At 40.6% G+C, this 17,986-nt stretch overlaps 1 protein-coding gene across 1 annotated transcript; it reads left to right on the forward strand.

Moving 5' to 3' along the window:
• Nucleotides 1-7,788: 7,788 nt before the first annotated feature.
• Nucleotides 7,789-15,361, forward strand: LOC103374259 (claudin-7-A). Its single transcript, XM_008304322.1, has 4 exons — nucleotides 7,789-8,011; nucleotides 10,372-10,536; nucleotides 12,795-12,879; nucleotides 14,249-15,361. The coding sequence occupies exons 1-4, from the start codon at nucleotides 7,789-7,791 to the stop codon at nucleotides 14,415-14,417; spliced, it is 642 nt and encodes a 213-aa protein (XP_008302544.1). The 3' UTR covers nucleotides 14,418-15,361.
• The last annotated feature ends 2,625 nt before the right edge of the window (nucleotides 15,362-17,986 follow it).

Consider the following 17,986-nt stretch of genomic DNA (forward strand, 5'->3'; position numbering starts at 1 on the left):
AAAAAAAGTCTTACATTTGTCCTGAAAACCTGTAAACACACGTAGGCTCCAACCTCACAGAGCTGCTAGAATGGACCTTGTGTTGTAAGCAACAGCATACATAGGCTGCACAAAACAATGAGTTTAATTCATTAATTCAAGAAGTTGTTGTGAAACTGCTAAATTATAAAGTCTTGTTAAGGCTGATTTTTGTATATAAAAGTGTTAGTTTCAGCTACAAAATGTTGCAACAAGCGTCCTTTAGTTTGACGTTTTACTCCAGCATCCCACTTTTTCCACGTCTCTGCTTTCAGGTGTGAGAGCACAGTGCAGCTCCAGCGGCTTCCCAACACCGACAGCTTCTGCCTGATCCTGCCTCCCAACCTGAAGTCAGCCATCGCCGCCGTGACATACATGGCCGAGCAGCTGAAGAAGCAGGACACGGACGACACAGTGAGTCAAGCAGCTTGTTATTCTGCAAGCTCCCGAGCACAGGGTGTTCCAAACATGCCCCGGCGATATCCACGTGTCATTGCATACATACAGTACACTGCTGACTCAGTGCTTACAGTAAGTGCTTTGTGTGTGTGTTGACTCCAGATGACAGAAGACTGGCAGTACATCGCCCTGGTGGTGGACCGTCTCTTCTTGTGGTTGTTTGTCATCATCACCACCCTGGGAACCCTGGCCATGTTCTTGGACGCCAGCTTCAATTACACACCCGACAACCCTTTCCCATAGCGGACAGCTTGTACACACACACACGCAGCTCGTCACATTGTGTCACTTTATGTCTCCTCGGTGCTTTCTAAGCTCACCTGATCTGACTTTCCACGAACAACTATTCCATACGTCGGTGGTCGGCCTCTGAAATGTTTTGTAATGTCACATTTGTATAAAGAGTTGAAGCACGCCCACAGGCCCGACACTCACAGAATCCATGTGTGTAGATTTAGAGGATGCTCCGGGGGGGTTTTGCATTATTTTGATCTAAATAATCAATCTAACACATTGTGATCGCCATTGTTTGAGTCTAAAAACTTGAAATACATGTTTCTTGAAAGTGGCTTTTTGTTGTATTTACTGTGCAGACTCTGTGCTGCCCTCTGACACAGAGCGGCGGTCGCACTTAGTGGTTGTAATGCTTAAGAAGAGGCAGCAGAGGGCAGTGATATAATATTAAGTTACAAGATGAGATCCCTGCAGCTGCAAAGAGTTTTTAAGGGCGGCAGCATCCCATCACATGTAAGGAGAATTGAATAAAAACCCCAAACACTCTGAAAGCTCATAAAACATTAATTACTGTTAGATATTCTTGCAGAGATAAATACAACAGATATCTTTAGGATTGCTGCTGACCAAACAGTTAAGTCATAAGTGCATTTGGGTTTATGTTACTCAGGTTTAAAAACAGATCCTTGCATCTCCCAAATGTGATTTTGTCAAAACAAGATTATTACTTTTCCGCATGTGGGGCAGCTGTGGCTCAGGTGGCCCATTTTCCACTCATGTCAGGGTTTGATCTCCAGCTTTGCCCAAAGGACAAGACACTGAGCTCCAAGTTGCTCCCAACGAGCAGGTGAGCACCTCGAGTGAGTGTTTGTGAATGGAAGTTAAAGCACCTTGTAGAACTTCAGGTTAAATGGTGATATTTAAGTGCATTCACAGGTCAGATTTGAATTAAGTTGAAGGAAATGCAACACAAATGGAAAGATCAGTGGCAACCGAACAATGAAGAAGGAAACACAAAGGTTAACTGTAATGACTTCAACTTTTACTTGCCATTTTTGAAGCAACGTTTAATGATCTTGCTGGGTCACTTCATGAGCTGCACTATCATTCAAGCAGGTGATGGCAGAAAACATCCATAACTTTTTCTATTACACATATCTGTTAATAAATCAGGTATCTTTGGATTAGGTGAAGGTTCAATTAGCATAAATCTTAATGTGTGCCTCATTTTGTGTTTTTGCAGCTGTTGGAGGTGATACATTTAAAGTCCAAGCAAAGTGCAAACTGTTTGATTATCAGAGGTGATGAGTTATTTATATCATTTACAGACATACTCCACTGAAAATCAAGTTTATAGCATCTTGAAATGTCCATATCAACACATACGGATGAAAAAAGTGATCAAAACAGACTTCTGGTTCCATCATGTATGGTTGAATTATAACATTTTTTTTAACTTGCCATTGTGTGACATAGAGCAGCTTTACAGTGTGTTGAGCAGAGCTGTAGGTGAGCTGGTGTGCTTGAGCTGCAGAGAATGGTGGAGGGGAGGATGAAGAGAGAGAGAGGCAGGACCTTCATAGATCTGCACAATATTAAGTAAGGAACAATGTAGAGTTTCATCTAAGCAATTTTAAGACAGGAAGCTTTTACTACTTCTAAATATGTAACTTTGATTCACAGAGATGTGGTTTTAGGGGTTTAATCAATGAACAGAGAGGGACGCTGGCTTTTATTAAAGTTGCTAAACATGACTTATAAATCAATTCATTTCCATTACACATAAAGGTTATAAATGCTTTACTGTAAGTAGAAACATAGAAATGATAAGAAAACAGATTGAAAGAGAGATTCAAAATATTGTGATCCACTTAGATAAGATTCATCTCTGCAGCCAGCTGATCGGTTGCAGTGAGGCAATCTACTGAAGCTGAGAGGCTAAAACCACAAATACCTGTGACTTTGTTTGCAAAATCAGTAACAGTGAGTTGTACTTTTTCAATACTCTTGGCTTTTTTACCCACATTAAAATATGGCAAACTGTTACAATCCATCCATCCATCCATTATCTATACACCACTTAATCTTTACAAGGGTCGTGGGGGGGCTGGAGTCTATCCCAGCCGACTTAAAGGCAGGGGACACCCTGGACAGGTCACCAGTCTATCACAGGGCTACACTTAGAGACAGACAACCAAGCACACTCACATTCACACCTACGGACAATTTAGAATCACCAATTAATCTCAGCATGTTTTTGGACCTTATGGGAGGAAGCCAGAGAACCTGGAGAGAACCCACGCTGCACGGGGAGAACATGCAAACTCCACGCAGAAAGATCCCGGGTGTCCTCACCAGGATGCGAACCAGCGACCTTCTTACCGCGAGGCAACTATGCCCCGCCTTGCAGCTCCTGTTATGATCCAACCAAGCTCTTTATAAGCACACATGAGCATCATTACTGAATAACATTTGTGTCAGTTTAAAGGTAGAACAGGGCTAACACATGATCAAACAGAACCATGTTTTAGCTCGGGTGAACACAGGAGTGGGGCTTGAGTAGTGGGAAGGGGTGGGACAGCCTTCTGTAAAATCTGATTGGTCATGAGTTAGCAGTACTTAGCAGTAGCTTGTTAAGTTGTACGATGAAAAAAAAAAAGTACCAAAACAACTTCAAGAGATGCTCAGCAACTACAGAGCGATACAAAATGATCACAGCATCAAAATTACCAAATTTTGTTCTGCGAAATAAGTAGGAAGATGCAAAATGAGACATAAAACTAAAAAACAATGAGCACAAAGAGCTCAGGAGTGACTGTGGAAATGTATAGTGGGCACAAGAAGCTCAAGAAACAGGCCTTTACATTTCTAATGAACACATTTTCACCCGTTTCTTTCACCCTAATTTGCCCCTCTTCTTCTCTGACTCTCTCCACATCTGATTATCTTACATTCCACAGTTCCACTGTAGCCACTTTCATGCTCGCTGATGTGCAGCGCGAAGCCACTGACTGTGTGATTGTGTCCATTGTGCCCAAACTGTGCAAATATGTTTCTTCCCTGTATGTAGCACTTGCCAAGCTCTTAGGAGAAGAGAGCCTCTTTCTGTCACGTCGCCTCAGAGGCCAGACGAGAAGAATGAGTCCACAAGACCAGGAACGCAATCTATAATTGGTCTTCTCCTGCTGCTGCACAAAAAGCCAAGTGTTGTTGCATAAGAAGAATGAAGGTGGAGACAACAGGGGACACGGAGGAGACGGGCGCCATCCCCCTCGTTTGCGGAGCTTTTCAGGGAAAAGCTGCGGCGGGCCCAGTGTGTTTTATTGCTAATGCCTCAGTGACTTCCAAGGGCACTCAAAGGACTTCAATCATTGGATTTGCGCTGCACTTGCTCACTTCAGACCCAGAGGAGGCCTCAGAGGCGGGGAGGGAGAGCCCCTGAGAGAATGTTGTTAGTGCCCTTCTTTGGGCTGATTTAGCTGTTTTTCTTGTTCACCTCCTATTGAGTGTTGAGCAACGGCTAAACCAGCAAGACGAATGTGTGTTTAGAAAAAAAAAAAGGAGCGAGAGCAGAGAAGGGGGGGAAGGAGCAATGTTCCTTCTGTGTTCCTTGAAACCTGTGTGGAAAAGCAGCCGAGAGGACATCATATAAATCAGGTTACCAGTAGCAACAGCACTGGTAGCGCCTTAGATTGGCCCCTGATCTGCTCCCTGCTCATCTTCCACTCCTCAAACAGCGCTTTCTGTTCACCTTTCTTACCTTCAGATGTTTTCTTCAGTTCATCTTTTAACCCTCCTCATCATCAACCTCTATATCAAAGAGGAACAAATTCCTTAAGCTACGGAGCCCTTTCTTCCCGAGCAACAATGGGGCGCTTGTTGGCCTCGGCCTCAAAGACTCGAGGCCTGTTACCCAAGCATGCATACAGCAAAAGAGCAAAGAGTTATGGTGAGAGGAGAGAGGTTCGAAAGTGGACGGAAAGGGCAAGAACGTGAGAAAGTCAGAAGGAGACGGTGGAAGAGCAGGGCTTTGAGCGCAATCCTGCAAAGCTTCATTACATGTGAAATAGGTAATCCAGCCAGTAGGTGAGCACATTCCCATTAACCTGGCAGTGGGGAGAACTTCCTCCAGGCTTATTACTTCCTCTCCCTTTGCTGTTTGGACTATTGTTTAGCAGCAGTGTGAAGTCACACACACTGCAGCGCCAAGCCTGACCTCTGACATGGACAATGCTCGCTATTGTTTGTTCGTTTTTGCTTATTCAGAGCACGAGGTCGCTACAACTGGCGTGGTAATAGTAGAGCAAACGCATTGTGAAGTATTATGGAGTAATCCCTGGTAGATGGTCAGAGGTTGTTTTTTTTTTGTCTGCAACTGAAATTCAATTCTCTAGTCTGCGCTGAATTAAATAAAAATATGTTATGTTTCCCACTGACTTCATTAAATCCTTACATCTCGTCACTGACAGCGGTTTCCAGGTTGTCCGTCCATCCCAGTGTTCATCTGTCTCGAGAGAATTTCTTCAAATTTGGCACAAGTGCTCACTTAGACTCAAGTATAAAGGGATGAGGTTTTGGAGGTCAGAGGTCTAATGTCACTGTGACCGCTCAAAATACGCTGGTCGTCGAGTCGTGTGCTAATTATGACAAAATTTGACACAACTGTCTCATAAGACTTCATGATGACACTGTACACAAATCAGCCACAGCATTAAAACTGGCTGTCCAATGTTGTGTAGATCCCCCTCGTGCCAGCTCTGAGTTGTTGTCATAGGACTTTTGGGGTATCCTGTGGTGTCTGGCATTGGGATCCTTTGCATCTTGAGGGTTGTGGGGTAGTTCTTGCTCCACCACGTTCGCTCAGATTGGAACCCAGTGTGCTCTTGGTTGTGTTCCTCAAACCGTTCTTTAGTTGTTTTTGTGGTACAGCAGGGCACATTGTCCTGCTGATGGAGGTCGCTGCTGTCAAGGAGTGCCTTGAAATGCTATAGGGGGGTATTCTTAGTCTGCAACAATATTTAGGTAGGTGTCAAAGTAACATCCACATAAAAGGCCAGGAGCCAAGGCTACTCACACTATTCTGACTTTATCGACACATTCAAGAGCTTGTCATCAGCACATATCATAGATGCATTATCATCCATTCTGATCACTGATAAACAGAAAAAACAAACTCTGCTAACATGGACGACCCCTTGTGGATGTGTGAATATGTGCTTGTACCACACAAAATCCATTTTCAGCTTAAGGTCATGTGCTAACTATGACAAAATTTCACACAAGCATCTAATATAATGAAATGATGACCTGTTACAGGTTTGCAAATTTTGCACGCATTGGACAAAATGGAGTTTTGTATTGTGGTAAATGCAGCAACAGGGGGAATTTTCACCCAAACCATGCTCCTTTTGTGAACCTAACCAATTAGTTTTGGTGCCTAAACTCCACCAAACACTGACTGAAAAACAGCAAAAAGCAAACGTCAAAATAAGACTTTAATCAAGAATTAATCCTATAATTATACCACAATATGGTCGTCAAATCAAATCTCCAGAATGATTGTCCATGAACTTTCATTCTGTTCAGTTAGCTTTGGTTTAAGAAAAAAAAGCGTAGTTTGGGTTAAAATATGACCCTTTCACATCATGTTTGAAGCTTCTCCTCCATCTTCAGGGTTACCATGGTGACCCAGACTCCCACCAGATACACTATATAACTGGTTAGCGGAAAAGGAGCAAAAAAGATGTGTTAATTTGTGATTAAATACATACCTGAGAGTGCAGTATAGTTTTTTTAGGAGACAGGGCTGCCACATAAGGCATGTTTATTGACTTTCCTCGAGTTTTGTTGACTTATTTTACTGTATTGTGTCCCAATAATTTCATTAACATCCATCATTTATTTCCAAATTATCATTTTTTAAATGCTGTTGATGAAGCTTACTGAAGAGAACTTGCTTTTAGTTATTACAGCATGAAATCATCTGGATATAACAGAAAAAGGCTTTTAATAATAAAAATTCTAATCATCTCAGTTTACAGGAATGGCAGGTAGGTTCATACATCCTGTTGACTTTTTGTTTCTTTCTGTAAAAAAGGTGCAAATGCAACTGAATACTATAGATCCACCACTTCTGTACATATTTTATATACAGTTGGCTCGATGGAAGCTTACGTTACCTGAGTTTTATCCACTCTGTGCACATCTTCCTACTGTCTACTCTCCTCAACCTCCTACTTTGACTCATTCTACTGTCATTCAGCAGTGTACAGTTCCTCTGTAGCACCATCACACAGGTCATTAATCTGCTCGGGGACCAGCAGCAACACGTGATTGTTGATCTGTGCTATAAAGGGACAGCTGTGGGTTTCGTCTGCTTTGTTCCGAGGTATGAAGGGACTTGAGTTATGGCATCAAACTGTGTCAGTGTTCACACTTTAATGGACACATGCACACACAGATCGTGGCATACTTGAGTAGAAAAAAGGGAAAATGACACAAAAGTAGTCTGAAATGGAGGGAAACTGTCAGAACTTATACTTTTAAGCACTTGATTCTGTTACTATAAGAGGAAATACATGTTTTAATCTTCAACCGTCTTAGAAAACTGATACAATCACATATTTTTAGCATCTAATTTACTAGACATTTGCCAGAGTATCAGAGGAAAACTAGTGAGAATGCACTTTTAAGTTCACTTTGGCTGGTTTGTCCACTCAGCATGAGAGCTCCAGAGAGCAAAAAAAAAAAGTGTCAAGTGGAAAGACAACCTGTTGCTTTGCTGGAAGCAGAGAGAGCTTTTCCCAGCAGCGCACAGACAAGTGCGACTCCATGCATCAGCAGGCGTGATAATTACACACCCACTTCACACCATCACCCACATCTTGGATGCCCATCCCTGCGTAAAGACCCCCGGCACACTGCGTCTCTGCAGCGCCACGGATCCTACCTGCAACTTCTGCATCATTTAGTGACTCTTAAAACGGGATTTGAGGAGTTTTACGCATTGAATACGCGCACAGGATCCTCGTTTTTATAAAAGTTTATCCAGAGTAGGTTTTTTTTTTTTCTATCAGGATGGCCAACTCCGGGATCCAGCTGCTGGGGTTTTTCCTGTCGTTAATTGGCATCGTCGGGCTCATCATCGGGACTATTCTGCCGCAGTGGAAGATGTCTGCGTACATCGGGGACAACATCATCACAGCGGTGGCCATGTACCAGGGACTGTGGATGTCCTGCGCCTTCCAAAGCACCGGACAGCTCCAGTGTAAAATCTACGACTCCATTCTGCAGCTCGACAGTAAGTGGTGCAGGGGAGGCTTTCCAGGAAGGTTTTTTCAATGCAGTCTGTCAGTATGAAGGAGTTTTGATATCACAACTACAGAAAAATGAGGTGAACATTTAATGGAACATTAACATTTTTCTTGTCTCATCTGAAGTGCTGTCAGTCCTCACACAGTGTCTTATTCATGGATCCACCTGGACGCACACCTGCTCCTGCATCCTGAATGGAGCACACTGTTATCACTCAGTAGGTTTGTTTAGAAAAAAAAAAAAAAAAGACAAAGTCGTCTTCCAGCTGCCAGAAACTGTCCCATCCAAAAAACAAATAAATTCCATCATTAAAGTACAGTGTCTCACTAATTTTAACAACGCATAAACATTGTTTGAATATAAATAATCAAGATAAATCGTGGTGGAAAAAATACATTTGATTTTATTATATTAAAAAAAACTCTTGTAAAACTTATAATTCAGCTTAAAATATTTTTAAAATGTACTGTAAATAGTGCATCATTTTAAATGTGATGAAAGTTTTTACATGTAATTTTACATTTTTTTAAAAAAAATATTGATTTAAAAAAAAAAAGGAAGTATGTCCATCCTTTAAAATAATTAATTTAACTTTGGAAAAAAATGGAAAAACACCATTATTATTCATATACTTATAATTATAATCACATAAAGAGTTCTTTTTAAATAGTATCATGTATAATGTGAGTTTTTACACTTAACTTTGCATTAAAATCTTCTCTATTTCATAGACGTTATTTTCTGTTATTTTACTTGAGACGTGCAAAATCAACCTGCTTTTGTAATTTTGTTGATATTTTTCTGAGTTTCAAAAATGTGGAAAAAGTCTGAAAAATTTGAGGAAAATTATTTTATTTTATGTTTTTTTTCTTTACAGTGTACATCCTGTTTTTAATCATGCAGTCAGTCTATCACTATAGTGGTGTCTCCTTCATAAGGCCTCCTTTTATAAAGACATCTACAAATTTCCAAGAGTCTGCGAAGAAACCAAACCTCAGTTTGAAGGAAACCCCTCCCACCATCCTGCCACCTTCAGCGCTGCATTACACTCACATGCAGCAGATGACACATTGTCCAAGCATCAGTGCTGAAGCGGGTGGTGACAGAAAGTTTAGTTTCATTTGACACAAGCTGCTGAGTCACACCTTTTTGTCGACCCAGGAACAAACTGTACCTCTTTCTCAGTAGATATTCCATAAAATGATGCAAAACAAACCCTGCAAGCGCGTGTAGCGGTGACCATTGTAACCCATCGCAAACCAATGATTTATGATTAAAAACTACAAATTTGCCTCCTCAGGTGTTTTGTTCAGTAGAAAACATGTTCTTGCAGTTTCATGCATTGTGTTTGCAGCGTATAATAATGCTGAGCTGGAGCACTAAGCACAGAAAGGAGGCAAACTGACCCAAGATTCACAAAGGCCTATAATTAAATGGTGCAGATTCCTTAAAATGTTTTACCGCATTCAAACAAACAGATTTTTCCACCGGGCCCTAATGGACTGTGTGGTACATCTGTATCAGACTGTCCTGTATGCAACTTACACTCTCCATGTATTGGAAGCTATAAATCACACTTTGGAGCGTAATCATGCAACCAAACAGTTTTCTCAGCTCTTCGTCCCTTCAGTGGATTTCCACGACAGAACCAGATGTGCCACATTTATCAAACTGCAAAGCTACCGGACCCCGCTCGGCAGCAATAACGAGAGCAACGGCGAGTCCGGATACTGTGCATCCTGCTCTGCAATGACTGTATAATCCACCCTATTGTTTCCCATTTCTCACTGTTTTATATCCTCCGCATCCCCCTCCGTCCCTCTCCCTCCCCTCACTGCCGGAGGTTTTTTTTTGTTTGTTTGGGCAGGGCAGGGATGGCCTAGACTGGCACAGACTGGTTCTAGGTGGACACGGAGGGGGCGAGACAAAGAGGGGGTGATAGGTTTATAGGGTGAGGAGGGGGGTTGCTGACAGATGCGGGCCTCCACAGAGAGAAAATGTTTCTCCTCTCTGTTTGAGTGCGCTCACATGTATCCCATGGTTCCTCTTCCAGGAAAAGCTCACATTAAAGTGTCCTGGCAGGCTAATGTGAGCGTAATTCACAACCTCTGGACACACACATAAAGCCCCCTCTGATAGGTTGGAGCCTGTTTATTAGTCTTTCTCTATCTTTTACTAGTTTGGGCTTTAAGATTTGCACTTTGCAAAAATGGATAATTTGACATCAACTGTATTTTTTAACCTTTTGGACCTGCACTCCCACATTCCACCAAACAGAAGGCCGTTTGTTTAGGATCTTCCTGTACTCTTCTCAGCTACTTAATCATTCTTTTGTTTCCTTCCCAGGCTCTCTCCAGGCCACTCGCGCCTTGATGATAGTTGGAATCATCGTGTCCATCGCGGGTCTGGGCGTGGCCTGCATGGGGATGAAGTGCACCACCTGCGCAGGAAGCGACAAACTGCGCAAGTCTCGCATCGCCATGACGGGAGGCATCATCCTGCTAGTGGGAGGTGAAGACACAAAACTTCACCAACAGTGTACAACTTATACACAAATTGTTGTTATCAGGTGTAAATGTGCATTCCTATAATGTTAGTCTTTCATGCTAAAATCTCTCAAAAGGCTGGCCTTAGATATGGTAACTAAGTTCTGAATACAACTCACTGGTGCTCCTATGTTTGATTATATTTTATCATAAGACTGATTTAGCTTTGTTTCCCCCGTCTAATAGGAGTTCCTCTCTTTTCATTTACAATAACAGATTTTAAAAACAGAAGCAAAAAAAAAAATACAGTTTTGTAATGACTCATAATGACTCATAATAACATAGTAGTAATCTCGCATTAACATAGTAATAACACATTAATAACACTACACATTCATTATTTTTCAAACAAAATATACCATAAACAAGTCTTACAACATCTCATATTTAAAGTGGATTTCATTTCAATAAGTTTCTGCATTAAAGGGGCCTAAAGTATAACCCAGAATACAATTAAAATAAAGTGCACCTTCTAAAAGTTTTTCACGGAAATGCAAGAACTTTAAAAGACTTTAACAACACTTAAAATGTAGAAACACTGATAACTTTTAAACATGGTGTATTTAAGCTTCTTTAAGCCAAGGGCCAACCATATGTTTTTTGTTTGTTTGTTTGTTTTTAGGTTTGATATCGATACTGATTATCAGTAACCAAGGAGATTGTTTATCGATATTTGGAACCGATGTACATTAGCAGGAAAAAATTAAATCTTTGCATTAAAATATACAATGAGACGAACTCCAACACAAACCTTTATCAAAATGCTTTTGCTTACTTAAGTTTGACATTTGCACATAAAAGATTGCAGATGAAAGAGCACTTTTTTGACATTTTAATCTTCACTGTTGATTGGCTCTTACTAGTGACGCAGAACCAATCAGACAGGGCTGTGGATGTGACGTTGTTTGAGACCACAGAGTTGTAACTAAAAAGAGAGAGAGAGGCAGTGGCGTAAGAGCCACATTTAAATGACCTCATGTGATCAGAAATTGGTTAAAATTCAACAACACAATCACTGGAACAATACTGATCATCAGATCCAAGCTAAATTCAATCAGTGTTAATATGTTGACGTTAAACCAAATCAGAGTCTTTCCAATGTTCCTCACATTTAAATGGCAACCATATAATATGACAAAAGGTCCTATGTTCCCAAAGCCTTGTGTTCCCTCGTTCTGCACATGTTTTCTCCCATCATCCTGTACTCTCAAAGTTGTATGTTTTCCAGGTCTATAGTACATAACAGAACCACGAAAACATCTTCTACAGCTCTGTATTGGCTTAATACACCAAAAAGAAAAGAAAAAGGAAAAAAAGGGAAAGAAACAACCAAGATAACATGATGAAAGTTGTTTACTTCACAGTCACAGTTTAATGTGTGCTAACAGAATGGACCCTGGAAACATTCATGCACTACAAGCACAGCTTTTACCATATTCACTCGCTTAGTTCATCATTTTAGCGTGCTGAACTTTTCTCCAAAGCATGAAATACAAACTACAGCTAATGGAAATGCCACTAACATTTAAATCAAAGGAATTCTGATAATGCTAGTGTATCGAAAATGAAGGCATGACAGTTGTTATCACATTTCATCCCCTTTGGCGGGACGTTTTTATCAAATTTAATGTCTATCAGCATATGATAAGAAAAGTCACTCAGAAACTAATTGTGAGCCTCATGGTAGCACTAGAAAATCCAGGGATTCACTAAATTCAACCTGGAGCCGTTCATGTCTTTACAAAATGTATGACAATCCATCCAGTCCAAAAAGATAACTCATGCAAAAACTACAAAGACAAATGTAGGATCAATAGACTAAAGCAGCCACAGTATAGGCCATGACCTGTGGCGATCCGCTGAACAATACAACCGAGTTATGTAATTTCATCAGCTGCTTAGATCTCCTGCACATCATACAGTAGGTAGGAGGAGGTTTGACCCCCCCAAGTCTAAAAAAGGTTTCCTCCCACACATCTGCTCCGTCCCTCCAGAGGTCATTAGACTGAAAGAGACCAGAGCTTCTGGCTCCGACTCTAACATCTGAGGTCTGACAGGCTCCGAAGAGAGCAGAAACACTAAAAGCTAATTGTGCGGGAGTCAATAGATGGATGCTTAGCGAGTGGAAAGGGGATAAAAGCATGTCTGCTCTCTCTCTCACACGTTTTGATGATGTGCTGATGGACTGATTGATCTTTCCTGGTTGACTTTGTCTCTTCTCAGGGCTGTGCGCCATCGTAGCCTGCTCCTGGTTCGCTCACAACGTCATCCGGGCTTTCTATAATCCCTACACTCCTGTCAACACCAAGTAAGTCGCTGAAAATCACCTAGTTCTGTACTGACTGTTTAAAGAGCCCATAGTGTGAGTTTTGTATTTTCCCCTCTCCTTCAGGGTGTTTTAATCGCTGCTTTTTGTGCATGTGGAAAGCTCATTTGAAGTTCAGGGTTTTGAGAAACAGAGAGCTTCAGCAAAACACAGTATTAGATACATGAGAAACCTATATATGTGCATAATAAAGGCTCTTTAAGTGATTTTATGTGAATAAGCTGTATTATAAAACTTACCAAAATAAAGATTTGATTCAGATTTGCAGTCATGATAGAGTTAGATGAGAACTATGGATGTCGTTCTTATAGTTGTCTGTTCAATGGATGAAGCTGGAGCCAGGAGATGGTTACCTTAGCTTTAAAACTGGAAATACTGGGTTCTCCAGAGGCTCACTTTTTCTCTCTAAAGTTGACAAATTTAAACTTAAGTTAAAGCTATAGTTAGGGTTTGCTTTGTGCAAAAACCCAAATGTAAAATAACGCAAAAGAGGTCGCATGAGGACAAATCTGGTTAGTGGTTAAACCAATATACCTGATTACATGAGGGCTTTTAATATAACATGTACTATGATTGTCTAATACATTTGTCTGATATTAATTTCTTTTTCCTAGTGTATTAACATCATTGTTGTGAATTCTTTTGGTAATGATAATCATGTAGAGAAAATTTAACAGTCTGACAGCGCTGCTTAATATCTCTATTTTGTGTAGTTATGGAAATATCAAACATTTTTACTCCATTATGTCATGTAGCTATAGTAAGTCTTTACGAGTTAACACTTTACATAAATGTCAAAAAGTAGATAAAGTTAGCTCAACCACAAATTCATCAATTGTGCTTACACACTAATGAATAGTCATGATGACACACATGCCATCACATTACACACTGAAAGAGAGCATTCTGGATAAACTTGGATTTTTGCTGTAATACTTAAGTCAATTTTCCAATCAGTCTAACTGCATGAACATGGTTATAAATGACCTGTCAACACCATAGCTTCTCAGTTTTTTTGTAGCAGTGGGCTGTGTGTTTTTGTAGGTGTTGATCATAGCTCCTAATGGGACAGAAGTACCAGAAGAACTGAAACAAAAATCAGATTGTGAGACTTTATAATAATGGAAAAGGATCCAGGAAGATCAGTTACCATCTAGAAATCAGCTGAAGTACAGTTACAGGTAATCAGTAGGTACAGAATGAGCCACAGCAGAACTGCGCTGACCACCATCCTCAAATGACGCAACAGACATCGCCTTACTTGCTCTGAAAAACAGACAAGCAATTGCATTCAAATCATCTGTGTTGTATACTGTAAGATAAAAATAAAAATACTTTTAATTCAAACCAGGTTTGAGTTCGGAGCCGCCATCTTCATCGCGTGGGGCGGCTCTCTCCTAGACGTCCTGGGCGGCGCCATGTTAGCCGCCTCCTGTCCGAGGAAGAAGCAGGTGTCCAAGTACCCGTCCATGGCCGGCTCCCGCTCTGGCCCTCCCAGCAGCACTAAAGAATACGTCTGAGCCCGACGCCTGAGACTCCAAGAGAAGCTGAGGAAGAAAGTTCCCCCTTTTGTTGCAGCGTCAGCGAGGAGTAAAAACCGAAGATGTAGACAGAGGCAAGGAGAACTGGACTTTCTTTACTTTTTGGTCCAGGCAGGCCTTTGAAGACCCCCCTGATTATCATGCAGCACTCTCAATTGTTTCACGAGGGATGTCTCTCACCCCGTCCACACATTCCACAGTTGTTTACAAGTGGCCTTCACGAATACATTATAATTGGATCCCCTGACTTAATAGACAACCCTCAGGGTGTAACCTCTTGAATTGTAGCCTAAATGGTGGATTAAAGCCAACACTTGCACCCCCGTGTTAGAACCAGCGTTTATTAGCGTTTGCCATGTAATTGAAAGTAATCAATTGCAGTTTGGTGCTCATGCTGCAGCTCAGCCAGACCGACACGGGGTGACAATATGTGTTTAATATTAAGTGTTGGTTCTAAAATAGATGTTGCGATGAGCAGGGTGTGACTTCACACAAGGGGCTCAGTGTGTAGGGTGAGCGTCTCACACAGGCCTTTTACTACAGCACTCACCCACAGGCGCTGCAGCTCTTCATACCAGACTGTTACAAACCCTGCTCGGATATGAAATATTTGATCACTCAGTCATTATCCCTCCATTAGCTTCCATATCAGCTATTGTCACATTAAACCTGCCTCTATTTATTTTGCCAAGCGTAGGTTTTTTTTCCCGCTCCTGTGTAGAGTCGCATTATCGGTAGTCTGCTGAGGCCCTTTTGTAGCTTTCAGAGTCATATTTTTTATTAAGATGTTGTATGTCTCCTGTTTTTTTTTTAGATGTCATAGTTTTATACACTTGGCTCTTCTAGCAGATAATGGAAAATTGTTGTATGGATTTTTTTTTAACATGTCCATTAAATAATAAAGATACTGCAACATTGTTAATTGTGTGGTGGTCATAGGAGCTGGTTATAGAGAACAAAGAGCCCAGTTTATAAGCGATGTGGCAGAAAAAAAAGCAAACAGCTCCCCGTGCTGTTGGATTCTCATAATCCTCTTGCAATCAATAATATATACCCTATCTAAAAGGGAAAAAAAGCAAAATATTCACTCAAAACATTAAAAAAAGAACAATTATCTTTATCTTTTTGAGTGTTTTTACTCAAAAGTATCATTTTATCTGGAGCATTAGACCCTGGCTATGCAGAATTACGTATGTGCACATTTTGTGTCTTTGAAATCTAAAAATATGTTTATATGCATAGATGCCAGAGAAACACGAGCCTCAGATTTGGCAGGTTCCAAAGCGAAGTCATTAGCTAAAGACACCCTTTGGTGAAATGTAAGTTTTTGCTCTTGTTAACATGTCTGTATGGTGTTTTTTATTTGCTAAAAGACACATCGGGATGTAACTCAGCATTCAATGCCATGACTCAGCATTTTCACCTTGAAACTACTACGATGCTGACACGGATTCAGACCTCGGAGGTACCCTGGACATGTACAGAACACAACAAAGTAATCTTGTCTGCTTGCAGGGTGGATATTTTTGTGCCATTATTCTCCATCAGACTTGATTTCCAGACTTCACAGATCCAATCCAGTGGAAGCAACGGTTACATCACAGGCATTTCCAGGCACTTTAAAATAAGTAACTTTAATACTCAAAGGTGAGTTTTTAGAGGTTTGATCAACAACCACAGAGGAACTTTAATGAACCTATATTCAGATACAGTATCATTAAAAACAGACCATCTAAAAAGTGCTGGGCTGCTTCTCTAAATGCATTGTCGGGTTGTTTGTACTCAGTCAAAGGGTTTGTGGGTTCATTGGCAGCTGAACACCTGGTTGGGTGAGTCTGACTCAGCTGCTGGATCATTCATTTTACCGCTCGTCTGTTCTAGATCCTTCCTACACATCGTGGGAGAGATTTCAAGGTAGGTGATTATGAATGCTTAACCTGTGTTTTTAATAAGTTATGTAAACAGCAAAATCGTAAAAAAAAACACAGCAGTGGAAGGGCTAGTTGTTTTTAGTCTGCAACATTTATCAATCATCTATTATTAATCTCGATTCTCATCATTCAGTATCCAACACGGCAACGCATCTGCAGGTTTAATGCTATAATAAAGTTCACCTGAAAGTAGCTGCTCCACTTTTATCTTTACATTCGCAGCCAACGTTACAAAGCATTAATTCACGGGTAAGGTGGCGTTTTTAACAATATGTCAAGTGTAGCAAAAACCTGCAGCAAGTAAAAGTATTCTGAAGCTAGAATGTGACATGTGAAGTGCAAATAATAGAGCACACTGAAGGCTATGTGCATTATAAGTTACCCCGTAAAAGATAAATGTTTTTGTACAGGTTTTGTGAAATTCTAATCAACTCAATGTGCATTCCAGCTTTGTGAGTTTACATCCGTCATGTCAGGAAAGGTAACCACACTGCAGCTTGGAAAGAAAACACCCACCTGCTGCTGTCAGAATGGACGAGATCATCATCTTCGGGTGACTGTTTATTATATGTACTTCATGTGATTAAACAGTGTGATTTTGAGTATAATGTTGTTTTCTGATGACTAAATAAATTTTAGATGTTTTTTTATAGAGACTCTCGTTGTCAGGTGGTTCCATTGATAACAATGTGTTTCCTGTACGGTGAACTCACATTTGCACCAGCGCTCACAGTGGAACACTTACAATCATGCGTAATAACTACATTTTATGATGCTTATTACAATTATTAGACATTAAAGTAGGAATGAGACAGTAACTAACGATCTATCTCATATTGACCCAGTGGTGGGATTAATGCTAAGTTATTATTTAACACAAGTGTCTCAAAAATACAGATATTTAAGCGTATTATCTTTCCAAATACATTTTACATTGGATCTCATCACCACTACAAACACCTTACAGAGATGAAAAAAGTGATAAATTTAGTTCAGCAGTGATGCGAGCTGACTTCACCGACAAGCTCACTTTCTTTTCCAGACATTTTTTTGGAGATATTTTTTGTTTCCTCTTCTGAAGTGCTTCCTTTATTGAGAGGAAAGAGCTGCTAAATCAATCCGATGCGACCTTTTAAATGCGGCTTTATACTGGTTTTAGAGTTAAAAGAGGAGCATATGTTCACACAATAAGAAGAAACATATTTATTTTTTAGCGGATATAAGAGCTGCACCCGGTGTTTGCACTTTCTACAAACTGTGTGATGGATGTGTGAAATAAGAGAACCGTGTGAAAAAAAAAAAACACAGCAAGGCAGGTTTTGAAGTTCGAAACTGAGAGACGCCAAAGCACGAAGCGAAACAACAACAAATTCCACAAAGATTCAGATTTTTATTTCCCGAGATGCATTATGAAAAGTTCCATGCAAAAAAGGTAACCACAACCCAAACAGCAAATCTTTTTGAGTCAAGAGAATGAGCTGTGAAATGCAGTGCTTCCATGAAGCCAAAAATAGAACCAGTAACAATTTCACAGCCGACAACGTAACATGACATCAGCACGAGGATTTACAGACAATCGTGTGTCTCCATCCGACACTGCGATCTGTAGAAAATCCA

Source organism: Stegastes partitus, unplaced genomic scaffold, assembly GCF_000690725.1.
Source record: "Stegastes partitus isolate 25-593 unplaced genomic scaffold, Stegastes_partitus-1.0.2 Scaffold2189, whole genome shotgun sequence".
In the NCBI taxonomy this organism is placed as follows: domain Eukaryota; kingdom Metazoa; phylum Chordata; class Actinopteri; family Pomacentridae; genus Stegastes; species Stegastes partitus.

Coding starts and splice junctions, on each gene's coding strand:
- LOC103374259 (XM_008304322.1), top strand. CDS start 7,789: ATGGCCAACTCCGGGATCCAGCTGCTGGGGTTTTTCCTGTCGTTAATT. Junction 8,012..10,371: donor CTCCATTCTGCAGCTCGACA/GTAAGTGGTGCA, acceptor TTTCCTTCCCAG/GCTCTCTCCAGGCCACTCGC. Junction 10,537..12,794: donor CATCATCCTGCTAGTGGGAG/GTGAAGACACAA, acceptor GTCTCTTCTCAG/GGCTGTGCGCCATCGTAGCC.